The sequence below is a fragment of the Trypanosoma conorhini genome (genome assembly GCF_003719485.1).
Source record: "Trypanosoma conorhini strain 025E chromosome Unknown Tco_14.4_contig_00238, whole genome shotgun sequence".
Lineage (NCBI taxonomy): Eukaryota > Euglenozoa > Kinetoplastea > Trypanosomatida > Trypanosomatidae > Trypanosoma > Trypanosoma conorhini.
In genome coordinates, this window is record NW_021704323.1 from 1 (window position 1) to 9,320 (window position 9,320).

The 9,320-nt window shown below is 54.6% G+C and overlaps 4 protein-coding genes across 4 annotated transcripts, besides 7 other annotated features; all 4 read right to left on the reverse strand.

The window, feature by feature from the left end:
* Window positions 1-237: 237 nt before the first annotated feature.
* Window positions 238-260: a microsatellite.
* A 3-nt stretch (window positions 261-263) lies between these two features.
* Tco025E_04575 (putative GTPase activating protein) lies at window positions 264-1,631 on the reverse strand (the record flags this gene model as incomplete). The annotated part of the gene is made up of 1 exon (XM_029371485.1): window positions 264-1,631. The coding sequence occupies one exon, from the start codon at window positions 1,629-1,631 to the stop codon at window positions 264-266; it is 1,368 nt and encodes a 455-aa protein (XP_029228424.1).
* Window positions 1,632-1,946: 315 nt separating this feature from the next.
* Tco025E_04576 (uncharacterized protein) lies at window positions 1,947-2,750 on the reverse strand (the record flags this gene model as incomplete). Its single annotated transcript, XM_029371486.1, has 1 exon — window positions 1,947-2,750. One exon carries the CDS (start codon window positions 2,748-2,750, stop codon window positions 1,947-1,949), a length of 804 nt encoding a protein of 267 aa, XP_029228425.1.
* Window positions 2,751-2,814: 64 nt separating this feature from the next.
* Window positions 2,815-2,867: a sequence feature (A-rich).
* A 160-nt stretch (window positions 2,868-3,027) lies between these two features.
* Window positions 3,028-3,046: a microsatellite.
* A 511-nt stretch (window positions 3,047-3,557) lies between these two features.
* Window positions 3,558-3,599: a microsatellite.
* Window positions 3,600-5,102, reverse strand: Tco025E_04577 (putative ABC transporter; the record flags this gene model as incomplete). The annotated part of the gene is made up of 1 exon (XM_029371487.1): window positions 3,600-5,102. The coding sequence occupies one exon, from the start codon at window positions 5,100-5,102 to the stop codon at window positions 3,600-3,602; it is 1,503 nt and encodes a 500-aa protein (XP_029228426.1).
* Window positions 5,103-5,141: 39 nt separating this feature from the next.
* Window positions 5,142-5,205: a sequence feature (A-rich).
* Window positions 5,206-5,222: a microsatellite.
* A 96-nt stretch (window positions 5,223-5,318) lies between these two features.
* Window positions 5,319-5,350: a microsatellite.
* A 189-nt stretch (window positions 5,351-5,539) lies between these two features.
* On the reverse strand, window positions 5,540-8,506 carry Tco025E_04578 (uncharacterized protein; the record flags this gene model as incomplete). Its single annotated transcript, XM_029371488.1, has 1 exon — window positions 5,540-8,506. One exon carries the CDS (start codon window positions 8,504-8,506, stop codon window positions 5,540-5,542), a length of 2,967 nt encoding a protein of 988 aa, XP_029228427.1.
* Window positions 8,507-9,320: the final 814 nt, after the last annotated feature.

Sequence of the window (9,320 nt, forward strand, 5' to 3'; positions counted from 1 at the left end):
ACCAAAAGCAAGTAAAAATGCGGCACCTCGCCCCGCTTCATTTCGTCCTCGCCTCTCAGAACATTTCCTGTCACCCTCACTACTTCGGTGTTTTCACTGTAGATGACCTCGGCGTTGTTTCGGCATCCGCAGCGAAAGTGCCGTCATCCACCACCGCCCCGAGACATAAGGGGGGAAAGGGGAGCGCATTAAAAAGAAAAAGAGATCGCAACACATGCACCACAAATACACAAAAAGATATAGATATATATATATATATACTCCTACGCGAGGTGCCGCAGGGTGTCATTGTACAACTTTTGCATCATAACTCCCTGTGATATGAGTGCGTTGAGATCATGCGTGCTAAGCTCCTCCGTGGGTAGGTTCTGCAGAAATTTCATCACGACACCGTAGTCCGCCTCTTTGCAGAGTGCAGGAGACCACCACACCAAGAGCGCAGCGCATACATAGACGTGAGTAGTGCTCCAATCCTTTTCCACGTCGGCGAGGTACGTATCCCAGAGCCGCAGGGATTGAGTGGCGTTGAGCTCTCGAAGGAGCAGGCAGTTCATCCAGCGAAACGCGAATTGGTTAAAATTAATTCGCAATTCCTCACGTAAATGCTTGTGAAGCTTTGCATCTACTGCCCGCGTCACCGCCTCCAGCTTGCGCACCATGCTATAAATACCCTTCTGGTTGTACGTGTAGTTTTCCTGCACCGCACTCAGGAGGTGGGACGCCATCCAATAGGTGTCGGCTTCAGTGGTGTACATCCACTCCTCTTCACTGACGGCGTCGGTGGAAAACAACACGTTCAAGTCCGTCTCTGTCAGCGAGTGCAGCTCCGCCACTGTCTTGGAGGGGCAAAACTGACTTGCCAAGATGACGCTAATGAAGGGGATTAAAAGGTCATTTATTCCCTGCACGTAACCGCAGGCGGGATGACGTAGCGCCCAAATGTACAAAATCCGTTCAATGGAGAGCATGACTCTTGGATGCTGCAGGTACGCTACACCGGCAGCCATGCGGGGCACGTCTTTGCGAATCTGTTTAAGCATCAGCAGCTCTGATTCACTGGTGACACCGTACTGCGACCCTACCACGGCCTGTCTCTGGCGAACATGACTCGGAGCCCCGGCACCGACAGGAGGGCTGTCGTCACCCTCTTTTGCTTCCGCGAAGGTCGCATTGGCACACGCCGTCCCTCCTCCCTCCCCCGCCCGCAGGGCGGCATCCCAATCTATCGAACTGTAACTTGACTGCACATACCCCACATACTCCTGTCGTTTGCGAGCGAGAACAGTGGCTCGGCTTGAGGAAAAAGGTTGCAGGTTTCCGGTCAAGTATCCCCAAACATCACGGCGAAATGCGGCCGGACAGCCACTCCTGCATATGCTACATAGCTCATCGAGGTCCACAGGATCCTCCGCAAGCACCTTACGCAGGGCAGTCTCGTCATGCAACGATTCTTCAGGCAGCGCCCGCGATTTCTTCGTCACGACATCCACCGTGCTCTCGCACCCGTTTACGGACGAGCTAGGGGGCTGCAGCCCCTTAATAGGCATTTGACGACGGGAAGTCGCATCTTTCCGCTCCGGAGCCGCAGAAGTAAAGCGTCGTATAATTCCCTCCTTCATGCGCGAGAACATGATGTCCCGCCTCTTCCGCCTCCCCCGCGGCAGCAGCACCGAGGCCTTCCCCCACACACTCTATCTAGTGCCAGCCAAAAAAACAACAACAACAACGCAACGATGTAGCAGAGGCATGTGCACTCGCATCACGGTAAGACACACATGGACACAGGCTCCCTTCACGTATGCCTCATCCGCCACCTCCGCCGCCTGGGCGGTTGGGCGAAGAAGGCACAACCAAACACACACACAGGCAGAAATAGGAAAAACGAACAAACACGGCTTAATCGGAAGAAAAAAAAAGGAAGTGAATTAAACAAACGAATACCAGCCTCAGCGCTTCAAAATCATTTTTTTCTTCCCGAAGAGTGCGGCGCTCCGCATCGCATCTAACTGTTGAAGTCTATTCAGCGGCTTGTTTTTCTCTGGAAGCGACCGCCCCTCCGTGTTTTGTGGTGCGCAAGAATCCCCAGCTTCACGCGGAAGAACATCTGCATGTCCGCCATCCTCCATCTTACGGCGGGGCCGTCCCAAGCCGCCGCTGAGAGCGCGTTCGTCGGCTTCACACTTGTGCCCTGCCACACGCTGATGCCGCTGTAGTCTTTCTACATCGTGGTGTCCCCCTCCGTCTGCTACTGCCTCTTCACAAGTTTCGCCGTTGCTATGCGGTTTCTTCTTGAGTACGCCACGCGGCACGACGCGTTTTAGAGCCGTCTTTTCCCACGAAGAGAGGGCAACCGACAAACCCGCACCAGGGGCTTTCGACGCATCCCCATTCTTCTCATCGGCGTCATTAACGGCAGTGGAGCCGTAGATATTCTCAGCCTCTTGCTGCTGCAATCGCCTCTCCTTCGCACTGAGGGCCTTTGCCCCGACCCCCGCTCGGTTCCACGGACGGCAAACACCATCTTCCTCGCTGTCGGCAGCATGGCCACCATCGCTCCCACGCACGGCGTGCAGTCGGTGCGACTTGTGACTCAAAGCGCCTCCCGCCGCGTGGCGCTCTGCAACCGCGGCGAAGGCAGGGCCAATGACAAACGGGCAGCGCAGGTAACCCCCGCGACTGGACTTCACGGGGCGCTGGAGCGTCGACGCATCCCCCGCCACTCCTCGCTCCAAGCGCATCCCTGGCTTCATCGTAGGCGCCACAGTGGGCCAACTAGCCCGCGCAGCATCACAACCCCACCAGGAGGAGGGAAGCAAGACAAAGCAAAAGAAAAAAGAAGGAGGAAAAGAAACTAAAAAAAAAAGGAAGCGAAGCCTTTTTTTCTTTTTTTTTTGTAAAATGCCCCTTGAAAGTGGCCGAGCCCCGCCTTACTGCAATGCAGTACGGAAACTGCAATGGAAGCGAGGAGCAAAGCATCAGCAGATGGGGGTTGCGCCGGTTTGCGGGGATGTTCATACATGCCGGTTTACACACGCACACACACACATGTAGGCGCAAGTCTCAATACATCTTCCACCGAATTCCTGCGCAAGTTCGGGTTGCGGCGTCGTGTCCGCCTGCGGAAGAAAAGAGGTGCCCCTACGCGGCAAAAAAGAAGAATGAAAAACGTGAGAACACGGAAACAAAAATCCCCTGCACGCCAGGCAGTGGAGAGATCTACTGGCCACACGACCCCGCAGGATCAAGAGACGGCGAAAGAGCAGAGCAAAACTCTCGCTAACAGGAAGAGTAACAAAACAACAGCGACACAAAAGTACATTGCAGTTTTTTTTTCTTGCCTCTTCGTGCATTTTTCACACCCCCACTCACGGAATCCGGTTCCAGCAAAAGAAAAATTAATAGCTATGCCAACCTTCCATCACACGCACAACTACAATAGACTATTTATATGCGTATACGCACACACCGAATGTGAGGAAAAAATATAAACGGCAAATGACACGGGAGCGGACACATATAGACTGCCTCAGCTTATGGCCCGCAGTGACCGCTGCGCCCTCTCTCTCTCTCTCTCACACACACACACTCACTCACTCACTTCAGAATTTCTCCCTGCTCTTTAAAGCAAAAAGCTCATCAATAACTTCCCCCCATTTCAAATCCTTTCCGCGCCAAAAGGCATGGAGACCACGCTTGGTCCGGTCAAGCATCACAACAGCCGAGGGCCAACCCTCAAGACCGCCGAAAATGTGCGTTGCGTACACGACAGTCACACCCCGATTAACGCTTTCAAAGTACAGAAATGATAGCAGGCCGTGGCGTTGGTCGAGATCGAGATCGGAAGTGGCTTCATCGAGAAGAACGACAGGTTTGTCTTCTAGTAAGTGAAAAAGAAGCTGCACACGCTTCTGCTCACCTGCGGAAATGTGGCGGACGTCCCAAGACATGTCCACCTCAAGAAGTTCGCATAACCGCTCCGCCCGTGAAGTTTTGAGTTGAATCATCTCATGCACGTGCATTTCCCCCGGCGGCGCGGCAGCCCACCAGTCGCCGCCGAACGCAACGAGCCCATTTAGCGTCATGTCATCGTAAGCGGTCTTCCCAAGAATGCGGAGCGATCCGGCGCGGTTGTTGAAGAACTGCTTTCCGCCCATCATGTTCAGCAGAGTCGACTTACCGGAGCCGTTGCATCCACAAAGCAACACACGCTCCCCTCCGTAGACAGTGAAGGAAAGCTCGTGAAATACATCCCTATATTGTAGTCGGTCGCACACGATGACAGCCTCCTTTTCCAAATACAGAGGAGACAATGTCTCTGTCGTCTTCTCTTGGCCGTGGCACTCATTGTCTGTGTGTCCCTGCGTGTTGGTGTCGCCAAAGCGGTGGTGATGATGCCTGGCGAGAAAGCGGCACACAAACTCCTCCAAGGGCTCGTTGACGTCAGATACCCTTTTAAAATCGACCACCGTGCCCTTCTGAAGCAAGAGGAGGTGCGTCGCCCAGTCACTCACGCCATCCAAGATGTGGGTTGCGTACAAGCAACAGCTTTTATCAGCAACGCACTCGGACTTCACAAGGTCCAACACGGTTTTTCGCTCGGCAACATCGATGTCGGTGCTGCATTCATCAAGCAAGTAGACGCGGCTCTTCTGCAACAGCCCGTGGAGGATCTGAACTCGTCGCCTCTCGCCGGAACTCATACTGCTGACGACGCGCCCCAAGTTGAGGTGAAGAGCACCCGCCACTTGTCGCCTCCGTTCCGGCAGCGGCGCCGGGGTGGCCACGTGGTCGACGGTGGTGGTGAAGAAGGCCTCGGCCGGCCACGGCTGGCCAATGAGCGTCACGTGCTGCTGCAGACGCGTGTTATCAAAGGCGTCGGAGCCAAGCACAGTGGCGCGGCCAGTCGCAGCCTTTCGCCGCCCCGCAATGAGGGAGAGAAGCGTTGACTTGCCGCTGCCGTTGTGCCCCACGACGAGAACGCGATCACCGCCGTTCACGCGGAGGCTGACGTCATGTATCCCGCTCGCCACGCCCTTGCCGCGCGGGTGCTGGAAAGAGACGGATGCAAGATCCACAAGCGGGTCCGTGAACGCCTGCTGCATCCCAAATTTCCACAAAGACGCAGCGGCAAACGGAGATACAAAAAACAAAACAAAACAAAACAAAAAAAGGAAACCTACAGACAAATACGGCAACAGAAAAAAAATATATATATATATATAAAGCATACCAAAAAAAATAGCGCAATAAACTAAACGCAGAGACACGACGCTGAAAAGGATTGTTTTTTTTTCTTTCATGTGCATCGATATAGACAAATTTTTCTTTTATTATTATTATTATTATTATTGGGGTATGCCCTTCACCCGCTTCTTTGTTTCGCTTCTTTTACTGGGCCTTGGCTCCCCTCCGCTTAAGACCGCCGGGCGCGTTCGTCTCTCCGCCCCACCCATTACTAATCCTTTACGCCCCGACGAAAGGGGGTTGGCTGGGGGACCGGAAGCCAAGAAACACGCAAGGCGACGGACGCAGACAAAACCTACGCCAACGCCGTCACCATGTCTGGTGTGATCACGGCCACCCTCGACCCGTCGGCGTCCTCAATTGAATTTTTCCGATGCACGACCAATACCACGCCGGCCGCCACACACTGAATCGTCTGCACACGCCCCTTACTTCTTCTTTCGGAGGAGGAGCTCGCCATCTGCGCCGAGGAAAAGTGGTCATGAAACCAAACATCCACGCCAGGACGTATTTGCCAACCGTTCACTATAATTTCCTTGAGCACACGACTCTCCTGGTTACCAGAGCGTGTGTGCACGCCCAATGGCACCGAACCAGACGACAGTCCGGCGGGGCACACAGAAAGAGAAGCTTTATCGTCCATACACTGCCAGTTTGACACTTCCTCGTCCTCTGTTTTCATCAGTTGAGTTTTCTGGCCCTCGACACCACTGCCGGCGGATGCATCTACACTCCTTGGGGGGGATTCAAGCACATATACGTGCTGCATCTGCGAGGCATCGACAACGTAGACAGGGATGCTGAAGATGAGGTCCGCCACCGTTACGTTTGCGGCGCGTAAACCCAAGTACACAGATGTCTGGTTCTCAAGGCATCCTGTGCGGGGGTTTTGTCGCAAAACCCGGTGCTTCACCTCGTATATCCGCATTGTCACGATGCCACCCCCAACAATACGCACCACGCGCCCCAGTTCCACCACCGGTGCTTCATTTCTTCTCCTAGCATCCATCTTGTATTTGCTCACCTGCGGCACGCGAAAGTAGTAGTCTTCGCCCTCCAACACCGGCAGCGCCTCAGTACTCGAGGAAGCCATCACACGACTCGACCCTGAAACTGCAACTGCCGTCGATGAAGGGACGGCTTCCGCCAAATTCGGTTTCGTCTCCATCCTCTCCTCCTCCTCTTCTCTGGGGCGCTTGACACCGGATACCGGGCCAGCAAGAAGTAAATTGCCGACCACGCCCGTGCTACTGCTGTCCCGCCGCGGCGGGGGGAGCGCAAGGAAGAACTCGTGGATGCGGTGAAGCAACCATGATTTTTCCAGCAATGCCACAGACGAGATGCCAGGAGTTATCCGCGCCCGCCTCCCAGGAGCCACGTACACATAATGCGGGGGAGAGTCCCCATCCATTGGTGGTTGAAGCGTGACTGTGGCTCCACAGACTTGGAGAAGAAATGCGACCTCGGCGTCGTCTCCTGCGAGGTAAACCCGCTTCTTGCTGAGAAATCGTTCTTCCTTCAATGGAAGCAGCCGCCATCGCACACGCGCATCACTGCCTTGCCCAATAAGGTCTTTCAGCTTGGGAACGCGCACCTGTTGACACTCATCCGCGACATCTATCTCAAGCTCTTCCAGCCACCGCAAAGAAATGGTAGAAAGTCCCATAGCGTGCGCCACTGCGATCATAATCCCATCGTCTTCCTCCACATCCTCATCGGCAACGACGAAAAAAGACATGCGCGGCTCCGGCCGCCGCTCGCCAGCGGACGCTGCCAATGCGCTGGGTTCTAACTGTGCAGGAGACTCCACTACCAAAGTCCCTCGCTCCTTCAGCTTAGTGAGAGCAGAAACTTTTCCTGCTAAGCGTGAGTGCGCCGTCGGTGTCAGATAAAGTGTGAGGGACGATGGGTTTACCAAATCCACTGTGTCCCAGGGAGTTGGCCCCAACTCCTCCTTCAACGAAAGCTTATTTGGAGTCTCATTATCCATAATCTCCACCAACTGAGTCGCCGTCATGACGGAATTCGAGCTTACGAGATTCCTTTCCTTCGTCCCATTCTTCCTCTCCTTTTCTTGCAGTGGACGAATTTCCCGCAGTTTGACATGCAATAAGGAACCATCGGCGTCCCAGCGAATTTGCACGTAGCCATTCTTTTCCTGCTCCGTAACTACTGCGCCAAACCATTGACAACCCCACTTTCCTTCAACTCGCATGCCCTCCGTGTATCGGGTTCTTGAGAGATCCATCGTGGAGGCTGCTCCCGCAGCAGCCTTGCGCCTCACAGCCGGCACACGATGAAATAATGGAGCATCCTCTTCCACATCGCCACCATTTTTTCCTTTCGGTTGAATTGACGGCAGGTGCAAACTCCAGTTCTGCTTCTTTCCACCCACCTCTCCCCGCCCCACCACATCATGTCGTTCGCAAAGAACTAAGACCCCCTCAGCAGAATCACCAGGCGGTACAGCACCCTCACCGCAGCCCTCATCGCCAGACTCCTGTAATGCCTCTCCCGTGCAGCCATCACCGGCCACGGCGTCTTGCTGCTCCTCCGCGTTACAGGGGCGGGGTGGACCGGTGTTTGCTCCTTGACATGACGAAAACTCCCGCACAACCAGAGTGGGCGCACAGTCCGTGGTAGCCTGAGAGACGCCTTGAGGCCCAAGTGTGTGGCTCTCTGGGGTAGGAATAAGGCACGGGCTTGAGCAGTCACGCTCCATTCTCGTCACACCTTCGTTCAAATTATAAGGATTAAACATGCCGGCATCGGAATAAACAACGCCACGGCCACTGACAACTTGCTCTTCTTCCTCCTCTGCTGCACGGCTCGCACAAGCGCAAGGCGGTGGTTTGCTCTCGGGCATTTCACCTGTGCAAAGGTGCCTTTTCTCAAACTTAAAATCATCATGAAGCCGCGACGACCGCTGCTGCAGCACCTCCATCGGGTTCCCAGCAGCCAGCGGCGACGGCATCGACGACACGCCGCCCCGCTCCCTTCTCTCAACTCCCTCCTGACTGTCGTCAAGCTTCAATTCAAGCAGCGGATCGCGTGCCAACGACATGTGCGACTGAGACACAAGAAATGCTGTGACATCTTTTTCCCACGCTCGTCTAGCGTCAGTCACACCCTTCACCACAGCCGAATCGCAACTAAACTCCAACCTCCTTGAAGGCGTCGGTCTCTCCGACGAACAAGCGACTTCCGACATAATCTGGCCATCTCCCGCAACGGTACTGCGCCCCGCTTCAATCCGTCTCATACCTCACACACATACATACAAAACACAGAGGCACAAGCAAACAAGCACAAAAAAAACGCCCTCTATATTCAAAAAAACTTGTAACAGCAAAAACAAACGACAAGACACCCCTCTCCAGAGATAACGAAAAAGAAAGAGCCACTCAACTGTTGACTGTGTTATATGCCCTTGCTACAAACATATACTTGCGCCCACGCGCACGAAGAAAAACAGAAAGACGCCAAAAAGACCAAGGAAAAAATGAATACATTACTGAGGATGGATAATATCAACACAACGACAAAAGCATCCTACGACCAGTCAACGGCACAATAAGCCACACGCAACGCGCAGATCCGACAAACCACTTCATTACATCGGCACCAAAACACAACACACCATACAAAGACCCTACAAACAGAGACAGTAAAATACACCTCATCAGCAGACAAAATGTGGCAAAGCAGCGCCGCCAAAAAAAAAAAATTCTCAGGGCAATTCTCGTCTCACAAAAACGACCCACTGAGGCACGACTGTGGCCCCCACAAACAAGGGCCTAAGCGCGCTTCAACAGCCCCATCACTCGACTCCTGGCCGACGGCACCGCCCGATTCTCCCGTGGGGGGGGGGGGGGGGCTGCCTCGGCGGACGGGAAGAAGGAGAAGTGGAGGTGCCCGTCTCGGGGCCCCGCTGGGGTCGGCATCCTGCCCGGGGTCGACACATGTGTCCCCGCCACCGCGACCAGCAGTGGTGGGCGTGCATCCACGCCCTTAGCCCCCTTTCTCTTGGCAGCGCTCGGCCGCGGGCAGCTGGCCGGTTTCCTCGCAGTGCCCAC